General features: G+C 39.2%; 1 protein-coding gene across 1 annotated transcript in view; it reads left to right on the top strand.

Moving 5' to 3' along the window:
- The first annotated feature begins 359 nt into the window (after positions 1 to 359).
- rnf17 (ring finger protein 17) overlaps positions 360 to 13,289 on the top strand; it is a 58,795-nt gene continuing 45,865 nt past the window's right edge. Inside the window, exons 1-9 of the mRNA XM_076276801.1 lie at positions 360 to 423; positions 5,091 to 5,203; positions 6,272 to 6,363; positions 6,853 to 6,922; positions 7,097 to 7,177; positions 7,509 to 7,612; positions 11,662 to 11,827; positions 12,106 to 12,182; positions 12,613 to 12,669. Of these exons, the coding sequence (XP_076132916.1) occupies positions 360 to 423; positions 5,091 to 5,203; positions 6,272 to 6,363; positions 6,853 to 6,922; positions 7,097 to 7,177; positions 7,509 to 7,612; positions 11,662 to 11,827; positions 12,106 to 12,182; positions 12,613 to 12,669 (824 nt within the window). The remainder of the gene's footprint in view (positions 424 to 5,090; positions 5,204 to 6,271; positions 6,364 to 6,852; positions 6,923 to 7,096; positions 7,178 to 7,508; positions 7,613 to 11,661; positions 11,828 to 12,105; positions 12,183 to 12,612; positions 12,670 to 13,289) is intronic.

Genomic DNA, 13,289 nt, shown 5'->3' on the forward strand with positions numbered 1-13,289 from the left:
CAAATACTTGCTACATTTGTCACAAAATACAGGTGCTGGTCATATAATTAGAATATCATGAGAACATCATGAAAAAGTTGATTTATTTCAGTAATTCCATTCAAAAAGTGAAACTTGTATAATGTATACATTTATTCCACACATACTGATATTTTTCAAGTGTTTATCACTTTTAATTTTGATGATTATAACTGACAACTAATGAAAACCCCAAATTCAGTATCTCAGAAAATTACAATATTGTGAAAAGGTTCAATATTGAAGACACCTGGTGCCACACTCTAATCAGCTAATTAACTCAAAACACCTGCAAAGGCATTTAAATGGTCTCTAAGTCTAGTTCTGTAGGTTACACAATCATGGGGAAGACTGCTGACTTGACAGTTGTCCAAAAGATGACCATTGACACCATGCACAAGGAGGGCAAGACACAAAAGGTCATTGCTAAAGAGGCTGGCTGTTCACAGAGCTCTGTGTCCAAGCACATTAATGTAGATTTTTTGATTTTCGGTGCCGTTTAAGTAGTATAGTCTATAGTAGTATAGTCTATAGTATACTACTTAAACGGCACCGACAATCAAAAAATCCAGTGGAAACTAGATGGCAGAAGTGTGTAGGCCAATCTGCCCACCAGCTTTTTCTACTTTGTCACCTACAGAGTTTGACAGGTACGATCTTTCAAAACGCCATGTTATTTCCCATAGACATTTGACGACCGAAGGTTGGATGGATACGGAAGTTACGGAGGCGGGACTTATTCTGGAGAGGTCTATAGACACCCATTCAAAAATGTGGGGGAGATTCACAAAGAGTGGACTACAGCTGGAGTCAGTGCTTCAAGAACCACCACGCACAGACGTATGCAAGACATGGGTTTCAGCTGTCGCATTCCTTGTGTCAAGATGAAAGTAAATTTTGCATTTCCTTTGGAAATCAAGGTCCCAGAGTCTCGAGGAAGAGAAGAGAGGCACAGAATCCACGTTGCTTGAAGTCCAGTGTAAAGTTTCCACAGTCATCTGCTGGTGTTAGTCCATTGTGTTTTCTGAGGTCCAAGTCAACGCAGCCGTCTACCAGGAAGTTTTAGAGCACTTCATGCTTCCTGCTGCTGACCAACTTTATGGAGATGCAGATTTCATTTTCCAACAGGACTTGGCACCTGCACACAGTGCCAAAGCTACCAGTACCTGTTTTAAGGACCATGGTATCCCTGTTCTTAATTGGCCAGCAAACTTGTCTGGTATTGTGAAGAGGAAGATGTGATAACACCATACCCAACAATGCAGAAGAGCTGAAGGCCACTATCAGAGCAACCTGGGCTCTCATAACACCTGAGCAGTGCCACAGACTGATCGACTCCATGCCATGCCTCATTGTAATTCAGGCAAAATGAGCCCCAACTAAGTATTGAGTGCTGTATGCTCATACTTTTCATGTTCATATTTTTCAGTTGGCCAACATTTCTAAAAAAAACTTTTTTTGTATTGGTCTTAAGTAATATACAAATTTTCTGAGATACTGAATTTTGGGGATTTTCATTAGTTGTCAGTTATAAGCATCAAAAAGAAAAGAATTAAACATTTGAAATATCAGTCTGTGTGTAATGAATGAATATAACATACAAGTTTCGCTTTTTAAATGGAATTACTGACATGATTGAACTTTTTGATTATATTCTAATTATATGACCAGCACCTGTATAGGCTACATTTGGCCTCATAAACTCTTAAAGTCGTTGGACCTTCCCTTGCGGATTTTCTTAGGTCCTCTGTGACAGACGGTTCTGCAGATATTTCTTTTGCAAAGATCTTGTCAAGCAGTTTCTTCATAGTAAAGATGCTACGGCATTTTCTGTGATACAATATGGATGGTATTCTACCCTCAGAGAGACCTTTAGCAAGATCAAGGATGGGGTGATAGGCTCTTATTTCAGCTGCTCTCAGTAGTATGTTCCATGACTTTATGTTCATACAGTATGTGCCACAAGGTTTATATCTGAACAATGTATTAAACACTCCCCCTGAATCCCACTACTTCCTTCTGCCATGCTTCTCTATTCTGGGATGTACAACAATTTGAAAGCAACAGAGATATATCAGGAATGATGTGCTAAAATGAGGCCTTTTTCTACTCAGCAACAGTGTGTGTGACTGTGTGTGTGTGTGAGAGAGAGACAGAGGGAATATATGAAGTGTGTGTGTGTGTGTGTGTGTGTGAGTGAGAGAGAGAGAGTGTCAGAGAGTGTGTGTATGTGAGGGAGAGAACATGTTTGAGTATGTGAAGTATGTGTATGTGTATGTAAGGAAGAGAAAGAGAGTGAGAGTGCAGTGGCTTGAGCTGTGGCTTGACTGTGCTTCATCAGTATTCTGCCACTCTCATCAGTATTCTAGCCTACCAACTGAAACTGCTCTCTCACACATAGGCTACATCTCTGTATATTATTTAAGTAAGTATAAGTAAGTATAAGTAAGTGAAGCACACACTAATCCCGGCGCAGTGAGCTGCCTGCAACAACAGCGGCGCTCGGGGAGCAGTGAGGGGTTAGGTGCCTTGCTCAAGGGCACTTCAGCCGTGCCTACTGGTCGGGGTTCAAACCGGCAATCCTCCGGTTACAAGTCCGAAGCGCTAACCAGTAGGCCACGGCTGCCCCTAATTTTTGTCCTTTCTTTTGTTCACACACAAATTGGGGAAGTCTACACTACGGTTTACAGCAGACGTCATCGCTTGATAATGATGTTAGTACCTTACTTGGGCCGGTTGGGTTATTATATCTAGTCTTTCAAGTAGCCTAGTCATTGGTCATTCTTACTCATTCTCACACATCTGAACCCAAATAAAAATAAACAGGACTCACCTTGTAATCTGTTTTTGACACTACAACAGCCAATGTTGTTCTGTAGCCTAACTAAACTGCTTCCATCCACATACTGGCCCTGTGGCCCAGAAAAACACCAACACCAGTGTTGCCAGATTGGGTTGAGTGATTTCCGCCCATTCACGCTCAAAAAACCGCCCTCTTCAGCAAAAAAACGCCAACGTTTTTGTCACCACCATTCAACTCAAATTTTATTTGCCTGCCTAAAGCTTATTTTCCCCCGCCCGACGAAGTCAAAAGAAGCCCAAATGGGCCGGCACCCGCCCAGTCTGGCAACACTGACCAACACACTCTAAAGTTGGCAGTTTATATTTGTACTGTAGAATGTTCAGAAAAGAAATCTAGTTCCAGACAAATTGAAAAAACGGAATTTAGACTATAATAGTTATGCAGGATCTACATGCATTCTCTTTAGAATTGAAATATCATGGCATGTCCGATTATTATAGTTTTGGTATCATTAAGGAAAACAGATTAATTACCCTAAAATATATTCTTCTGAGAAGTCTATATATTCTAGATGTGATATAATGTGCATTGAGACATCTCCCAACTTCCTCCATACCACTATACCTCAGTTCTGTAATGTATTTTGCATTACATTGAAATGCATTTTCAATGGACAGCTATTAGTTATGGGTCTAAAATAGCTGTGTAAAGTGTATTCAGCTATCAAACCCATATATTTTCTAAAAGCCTATACTCTCTAGATGTGATATAGCAAGAGTTTGGATTTGACCACCCACTTTTAGTCTTTTGCCTCTATCTAATCCTATATTATATAGGTGAAAAAGTGTATGACGGATACATTTTAGCCTATGTAATTCATGGAAAGCTAAATTATCCATCTAAACTGTATATTTTCTAAAACCCTATGCCATACATATGATATAACATAGATTAAGACATATCACATCATCCCACACACTTGCATACACCTATACCTACACATAGGCATGTATTGTGAATTGTACTGGGTATGGGTATAAAAGCCAGTAAAAATACAACTAAGCTACCACTTAGAAAAGGTTATCATACCAAAACATATCTCTCAGACATAAAGGATTACGAAAATCATTGCTAGATTTTGCCACCTTTGGTGATACCAACTTCTGCTCTGGCCCATGGACTAATGGTACTAGATCCTACTTTTACTACTTATTTTTTTTATTTATTTATTTTTATTATGAATAAGCATTGATACATCAACAAACATAGTACACGTTAAAAATCACGATGGTACCATGAAAAATTCAACATTACATAGATAAAGAAAAAAAAAAACATGTATGCAATTCAGACGCTATGGAAGGTTATAATAAGAGATCACAAAGCTTAACCAAAACAAAATGTACAGGCTACTACTGTAACAGTTCGTATTGCTTTAGGGTTATGACAGAATTGAAGTTGATTAATGTACTGTTTAAGCTCATTCTTATAGGCCATAAAAGAGGGCTTGCTACCAATAAACTTACATTTATGAATGTGAAATTTAGCTAAGACTTTTACTACTTATTCACCCCATGTTGGCGGACGTTTTTACGCACCTCAGGCTCGCGCGCGCCACCGAGCGCATGGAAGGCAGATGCATCTGCGTGTTTTAAGTGCAAGGTTGGCTCGTTACAGAGGTCAGGATGGCTGAAAATCGCTTTACAATTACGTGCAAGATATGCCGTCAATTCTACATACTAGCGGGTATGTCAGGATTATCAATTGGTGTTTAAGCTGTTGTGTCTTTGTATATGCCATATATGTGTTTAAATTTGCACCAAGATAGTATAAAAATGAAACTGTAGGCTAAACATCTATCAAGCGTGCTCAAGGGGATAGCTAGTGGCATGTGCTAACTAGCAGGTTTAAGTCGTTAGTTAATTACTTACAGTAGCTAGCTTGTTGGCAAGCTCTCTTTTATGTATGGGATGAAAAGAGATGTAGTTATGTTATATAGTGATGTTTAGGAAGTCATTTTCTCTTTTTTGTGTAGCGAGTTGTGAACTGCAAACGTGAAGAGGGAGGGTTGTAGCTAATTGGCAGAATATTGCTAATAGGCTACGCACATTCCTTAAGTTTCACATTTTCAGACAGCCACAGTGTTTTTTAGTTTTTAGTTTTGTTTGTTTGTTTATTTTATGTCTGTCAACATAATATGTTAAATGAGTTTATATAATTGTCAGTTGAAATTGCCGTTCGCTCAAGTAAATGTGATATTACATTGCAGAGGAGGAAGAAGGGAACCTCCCACACCTTCTCCAGTGTGGTCATGTGTATTGTGCTTCCTGTCTGAACTTGCTGAAGTCACCATTTAACACGATTACGTGCCCAGACTGCAAGGTGATCACGAATGTGTACACTCACTCCTATCCTGTATACTAGTATTGTTCAACCTTTTTTGAGCCACGGTAAATTTTTTACTAAAAATCCCGCGGCACACCACCAACCAAAAATGTAACACACTGTATCCCAAAAGTAATGACAATTTAGTCTCTCAATTTGTGGCATAGGCTACGTGAACACGGCAGTCATATACGCCTTAACAATCTTTGGTCATATTGCTTGGGGCAAACACCTTACTGTCTATGGGCAACACTTGCCGACAATCAGAGACACCTGTTTCTCCATGGCCTCCATTGATTTTTGTTCCGACCTTGATGGCAGCGTTATTTATGTACGTTCGGAGCCCAATGGGGTATCTAGCTTTCTAACTTTCAAATTTTTCAACGCCACTTCTCGTGTGCATCACTTAATTAACCAGGTTATTATTGTGCTACCTACTGCCACCCACTGACATAAAAGAGTATTTGTGTTGTTCAACAAAGCCATAGCACAGTATTTTCCTAAATGTTTTGAGCCACGGTAACAAAATTGCACCTTATAGCCTAATACAGCAGTTTAATCCATTTGTTTACAGTTCAGTTCAGAGTCTGCATTTCCCTTTTCCAGTAGGCCTATTTATCCATCGCTGTGTTACGTCTTCACCCATAGATATTAGAAAACTAGAACAACAACTAAATAGTAAATGTTTTTGGACTGATTAAGTGAAATTGGACAATTTCCCACGGCACACCTGATGATCTCTCACGTCAATCTCCTGTTGAACTACATGTGCTGTATACTACATTTTATACGTTGTGTTTGATTTCATTATAATTCTGCCATCATATAGTATGTATGATTAACAGCCTTACAGTATATAACTTATGTTTAAGTCCATCATGAATGACTGGTGTGCCACGGAACAACGGTTGAAAATCACTGCTGTATACATTTTAGGTTCTTATTAAAGTGGATTTCTCTGTAACACAGACATAATAACCATAGATAGATTTACATTACAAATGGCTATGACCTTTCAGCAAAAGACAAAGCTGTATTGTAAGTATATGTTGTGTTGTGTCCAAGTTGGAAACTAGTGTGGATGAAGATGGAGTTGATGGGCTACAGGTGGATAGCAAGACCATTGGCCTCATTTACACAGCCAAAATTAAGAAGAGGTAAGATAATGATTGTTGAGGTTATATTGAAGCAAAAGTTTATCTACTTTTAAACACGAACAAATTAACCACATATTTTCAGACATGATAAGTGGATGTGAGATCTACTCACATCCACTTAAAGCAGCACTAATCAAGATTTGCTCTCAGGATCCCCCTAAAGTTGAGAAGCGCAATAATAAACAAACTAAATATGCATCTTTTGAAACAAAGTATGAACATAACTCCGATATAATATAGAGGGAATGCACCGACATCAGTATGTAGAAAAAGGGGGGGGGGGGTGCTAGGTCGGTATTTGCCTACAGAGGGCCACTCAGACAATGACAGAAGTGCCGTTTGTCATGTTATGAGGTTATGTGCCATCAAAATGACTTTGGAAACATTATGTTAAGGTCAAAAAACTGTTAAGGGTGCCTTTGATATACTCATAATTTGCTCTCATATACAGTTACATGTTTGTAGTCAGTTGTAGTGTATTTTGTACAGCCGAGAAGACCGGCAGAAAACCAACGCTGAAAAGGCGCTAGCTGTCACTGGATCGGGCCACACAGAAAAGGTAATGCGTGTTCTCACATGTACCTTATTGACAGACATTACCATCATGCAGTCATAGCAAAGAGTGGGTCCATGTCATGGTAGACTACCTCAGATACAAACCAGATGCACATCAAAATGAAGCGTCTCTTTGTCACATATGGTCTCGTGTTAGTTGCGTATGTGTGTCTTACAGGATGCGGCTCTTAAGAAGGCAGTGGATCATGCCCTCATTGAAGCAATTAAAATTCAGAGTCAGTTGCAGAGCATTCATGAGGTAGTGTTTGCATTCCTGTTAATTTTTGGTGATGAAACTTAATTTTTGTCTTAAGATGATCACCACACCGTGAAAGTCCGAATTGTTGGATGAAATATTCACATGAAATCACGCTGGTAATTCAATATGCGTTCTTATTAGTCTTTACCCACCAAGGACGATGCAATGAAAAATACATTCAAGACTGAACAAATTTCATCCTTGGTATGTGAAGACTAATAAGAACACATGTATTTCATTACCTGCGTGATTTCGGGCAAATTTTGCCCGAAAATTCGGACTTGGTGTAAAAGGGTCTTAAGTCCGCGGGTTCTTGTGCATTTGTGTGCAGCGTTTGGCTAAGGGGCTGAAGACTCAGGTGAGGACTGAGAAGAAGCGTCTGCTTGCAGAGATCTCCGAGATGACGGAGAAAGCCATCTGCGTAGTGCAGAAAAGGTAAGAATGCTCCATGAATCTTGGGGAGATTACACTGTGAAAAGATTTGGAAGGCAAAAGTGCTCCTTAAGTCAAGTGACGCCTTATTTAAAATGGATCTGAAGATAAACAGTATAATCATTTGCCAAATTGTAGGTGATTTATCTTGGCTTGCTATCAGCACTTAGTAGATTTTTGAGAAGGCGGTATTTGATCAAATGCAACATTACTTATCTGTAAATAATTTGATAACTGAATTCCAACATGCATATAGGAAAGGACACTCGACATGTACTGCCCTAACTCAAATGACAGATGAGTGGCTGACAGAAATTGACCATCAAAACATCTGTGGTGCGGTCCTTCTAGATTTTACTGCAGCATTTGATGTGATTGACCATGGCCTACTTCTTCAAAAGCTGGAAAGCTATGGTTTTCAATAGGGGTGTGAATCTCTCATGTAAAAGACGATATGATTCACATCTAGATACATGGGCACGATTCGATACAAGAAAAGATACATGTTCATAAAAAACGATTCAGTACGATTCGATGCGATGCGATTCGATGCAGTTCGATGCAGTTGAAGAATGGAAAGCATTCTGAAAGATTTTTTATCATTTGCTTAAGGTGCAAATTAATTTTATATTATAAATTATCATGGTCATGTCAATTAGGCAAAAACAAATGTGTGTATATGATTATCTAAACTGAGGTTTGTATCATATATTGTATTGAAATGAAAAAAGAATAGTCTACATTTCAGCCAAACAAAGCAGCCAGATACAACATAAAAATACATTTTTATAGACTTTATAGATTTTATAGAGTTATATCTGATTGTTTTCAAGGAGCTGTAGCCTATTGTTGAGGTAAGACAATACCGAAATAAAATAAAACGGTGCTTAAGACAATCTTGGCCTTTTCTCATAGCTAGAACAACATAGGCCTATAATGAACTGGGCCTATTTTGTTCCAAGTCTGAGTGAATATGAACAAAATAATAATAATTTGTACATCGTTTTAGCAGCAAGGGCCAAATTATTCTTTAACATTAAGGAAATCCCTTCATCAAACGTAAGGCTACTCTACAGACTATCGTTGCCGTTTAGGAATGCTATAGTAAGTGTTTAATTTCGCGCTGGATTTTGACAAACAAAAGAGTAAAATCTGTCAAACAACGACAGAGTGCGAGTTGTCACGTGCTTAAATTGCAGTAGATGTATGGGTAATGAAGTCCTTTGTCTACTTTGGTCTGAGTCTGAGCGAGCAGAAAAGGTTATGAACCGATTTGTAACAAGTAAATCGATATAACGGCCGGTTCATTTCAGTTTTATTCCGATACGGGGCTTCACATATCGATGTAGCCGTATCTTACACGTTAAAAACGGATACCGATACTTATCGGTTAATCTTTACACCCCTAGTTTTCAACCCTCAGCAAGAGACTGGCTGAAGATCTATCTGACACTAAGGTCTCAAAAAGTATTTTTTAATGGTAGTTTCTCAGACAGTAAAAGAGTAGAGTTTGGTGTACCACAAGGAAGCTGCTTGGGTCCACTAATGTTTTCATCTTTACTAATGACCTACCTTTAGCTCTACACAATGCGAGAGTAGTAATGTATGCGGATGATACAACTGTGTATACATCTCCTAAGACACCTACAGACCTAGCAAACTAAAAGTATTGTATTTGGTTCTAATCATTCCTTACAGGCACACTATGCAGGTTTTTTAGCTTAATATACAAGTTTTTTAGCTCAATTTACCTTCATTTAACAGCTTCAGAGTCTGTTATATGAATGGTTATATGACTTTTTTCGGGTTGAATGGTGGCCGTCTCGCTTCCTCCTAGCGCCTGTGAGCGGAAAAACCACCCTTGCAACTGTGGGCCGGCGGGCCGACGGCCTCAGTGTCAGGAAGTATAACGAGTGTAACGAATTGCTTTACTGCATTCAAATACACATACGCGCCAGGCACTGGCTAGAAAAAGGTAGCGATGGAGTTTCTCAGACATTCGTCATGACAGAGCCAGCGAAAAAGAAGCAAAAACCGAGAAAACAGTAAGGAAATTGCCAATACTGCATAGTTTACCTATAAGTCATGAACCAGTGCTTAATCTCTCTATTACCAAAACACCAATCGAACAGGTAATGGAAGACAGTAGACAGTAGACTGTTTTGGTCTAAACAAATTGACCAGATAGTGAAGAAAATGAGTAGTGGAATTGCCTTACTTAGACGCAGCAACTCATTCCTTGCTCATTCCTTGCAACAGACAAAAAGAAGGTTACGGATACATTGGTCCTTTCTCAGATGGAATACTGCAACATTGTATGGTCAAATGCCACCAAGGAACATCTGGCCAAACTTCAGCGGGTCCAGAACAAAGCAGCACGACTTGTTCTTAGATGTCCTTACAAGACAAATATCAACCACATGCACTCAATCTTAAACTAGTTGAATATTGAAGATGGGCTGAATGTTTCCATATTAATGTCAACCTGGACAATTTTAAACAAGAAAACACCACTGAGTCAATATAATCTCTTCTGCAAAAGTTGTAATACCCATACTTGTAATACAAGGTAATACAAGGTATGCAGCTGCGGGGCAATGTACTGTACCTAAAGCTAACACCAACTCATTTAAATGGACAGTCGAATACAGAGCAAGAGCAGAACAGAACAAGCTGCCAACTTTCTTAACTAAGATAAATAAAAAATCTACTTTCAAAAAACACATGAAAAAGTATCTTAGTCAACCATACAAAGGGGACAGCTGTGACCTGAATAGTAATTAGTGGGTGCATGTAAGAGTTTTTAGTAGGTTTTTAGTAGGTTTTATGTATTTTGTTTATGTATATATCATGTATGTATGTATCAGAGGCGATTGCTCTAAGACTACAGGGGAACCTCAGCCTCCTAAAATATCACGGAAAATCGCATCAAATAACACTATTACATTAGCTTCTAGCCTACTATTCCAACTGGAACATGCTGAAAACATGTTCATCTTCATGGCTAGTTTGTTCAGCAATAAGGTTTTGCCGGTCATTTATCGTGATTTCGCACCCGTAATACATTGCTGTGACGACACAATCCATCAAAAAACCATGCAAAAAACCCATAGACGCTCGGCTTCACTGGCCTTTCAATGGCACTACAGAGTGGGCTGATCTCAGTGCAGAAAAGCAACATGTTTATTGGACAAGCGCCACAAAATTGTCATTTCCAGGGAAGCCCGGTGTCTCTGGAAGTGAATGGGACAGTGGGATGGCCCGGACGCCGAGCTTCTGTATGATGATTGGAGGAACTGTCATAGAGGCTGGACTGTTTTTGATTGACCGCGTATGTCGCGATCTGACAGGAAGTGGTTCAAGTTCAAGGGATGCGTTAACGTTAGTGTTGGCAGGTGAAGTCGAGAGGCAAGGCAAGTTGCTGCTCAAGTTCTAATAATTTGGGAGCAATACAGTCGGTTTCTATTTGTCTTTGTAAATAGCATACTGTAAATAAAACCGTTATGTGGAGTTACAGAGTTTGTGACTTGCTTTTGTTTCAGTTGTGTATTTAGGCTAAGTTAGGTAGCGCGCTATATAACGGTGTAGGCTACATTATGCCATGTCTGCCATGCCTACTGTTTGGACTATTCTGGATTCTGGGATAATTTTTGCCCTCAAAGAACAATATAGCACCTTAATAATATTAATTTAATAATTGAGCATTTTTATCAGAGCTTCCCCGGTTCCAAAGAGCAGCAATCGCCACTGGTATGTATGTATGTATAAATGTATGTATACTGTATACTCATAGTCTTGTCTTATACTCAGATCTGTTTGTACTGTCGGACCCCAGGAAGAATAGCTGGGACTTATGCCCCAGCTAATGGGGATCCTATAAACAATAATCAATAAACAGCATTCTGTGCCTGTATGTTATATAAACACCCCTCCCTGGAGTTACCAGTATCCTCCCTTCAAACCATCCATTCAGACTTGTCTTGTTCTTGAATTTCCCCTTGGGGATCATTAAAGTATCTATCTATCTATCTTCTTCTGTTTGTGTGTTTCAGGAAGGTGGCATTGGTGTCAGGATTGGGTGAGCTGGATCACTGCTTCTCTGAGATTCGCCGTATGTTGCAGGAGGTTGAACAGAAGAAGAAAAGTCTAGAGAGTGCGATTGCAAAGGCCGAAAACTTAAACTCACCTGTGCTCCAGGAGTACTGCAATGCTGAGCAGGTAAACAATTATACTGTAAACACCAGGGTGTGGTAGTGCACAAAAGTAACAATTCTGTATGCTCAGTTGTAGTGTCAATATGTTGGTATGTTCATATCCTTTATACTCTTCTAATAGACAGCAATCAGTATACTTCTGTCTACCTGACTTTTGTTCAGCTGTCAATGGCTCATTCCAGTCCCCGTTAGGCACACATGCTAGAATTGCCCATGTGATTTATCTTGGCCAAGCCAAGCTTACCAGAATGTTGTTTGTTTGTATAACTTTGCTTAACGAAGGTGCTGGAGGCTCTGCGTGCTCCTGTGGACATGCAGGCTTTTGATCTGAGCTGCCTGACTCAAGTCACAGGACTCGGGTAACATTCCCCACACACACACACACACACACACACACACTTTAAGGTAATTTAAAGCTTCTTTAAAGGTACTACTTTTGTTCATGTTGACAGTAGAGTTGATAGTAAAGTGAAAGTCAAAGTTGATCAGTCAAACCGGGGTTGACCAATTGTCAGGCAGCGTCGTTACTGCTGCTTCACCACTCACTTTTTACAATTTGTGCCTGGCTAGCAGAATGAAAGGGTCATGCATATTTTATTGATAAATGTGTGTGTGTGTGTGTGTGTGTGTGAATAATAGTAGAAATGCCCTGCATTACCAGCAGTATGATCAGTTAACCCATATGGGTTATTCTAAGCCTAGATTCAAAGGTACTATCCCTTTATTTGCCTGAAAATGTTGTCCTCAGTAACACTAATGCTTTTCCATGTATATTTGTCTTTGGTGTAGCTGCAGCCTTGATTCAGAGAAACTGGAGCAAGCTCTCAGCATGAACCAGGGCAACAGGTAAGCCTGATGTGTCTGTGCAATGGTTGTAATGGGGCAATTGCTTTGTCTTGCTAGCTCAGCTGCAATTTAGAACTGTACCCAGTTTCAGTTTAACACAAAGTTATTCCCTTAGATGAACATGAGTACTGTGTCAAAAAAGTTTGGATTCAGCTGATACACAACTAAATTGTCTAGAAACCAGAATGATGATATTCTGACCGTAATAATACAAGAATGGCAGCAAGACAATGCTACTTATACTGTATACTTCTAAAAGCACTACACAGACTTATTTTGCAATCAACATAAAAGCTTAAATAAATAAAGAATATAACTGTTACACCACCAAGGTCATGTCATGCTGATTGATTAATTAGCCTACCCATCAATATCTGGAAATTATATTCAAAATATTAGGCTATATGAAATTTACCCACAATTAACTAATATAACAGATTTAGGGATCCAGGTTTGATGTATATGGCTTTGGTTTGATTCCCGCATACAATTAACCAGGGTAATATCCAGGGACTTCCCTTCATTTTAAAACATTAAGGGCAGCACCGACGTGTTTTTGCTGATCATCCAAGTGAGATCATAAAAAGGCAAATAGGTGATGTATCACAATTAATGTAGCA

This window comes from Alosa pseudoharengus, unplaced genomic scaffold (genome assembly GCF_046254945.1).
Source record: "Alosa pseudoharengus isolate Yale_2024_CS ecotype anadromous, Long Island Sound unplaced genomic scaffold, YU_APseudo_1.1 YU_APseudo_1.1_scf_9, whole genome shotgun sequence".
In the NCBI taxonomy this organism is placed as follows: Eukaryota; Metazoa; Chordata; class Actinopteri; order Clupeiformes; family Clupeidae; genus Alosa; species Alosa pseudoharengus.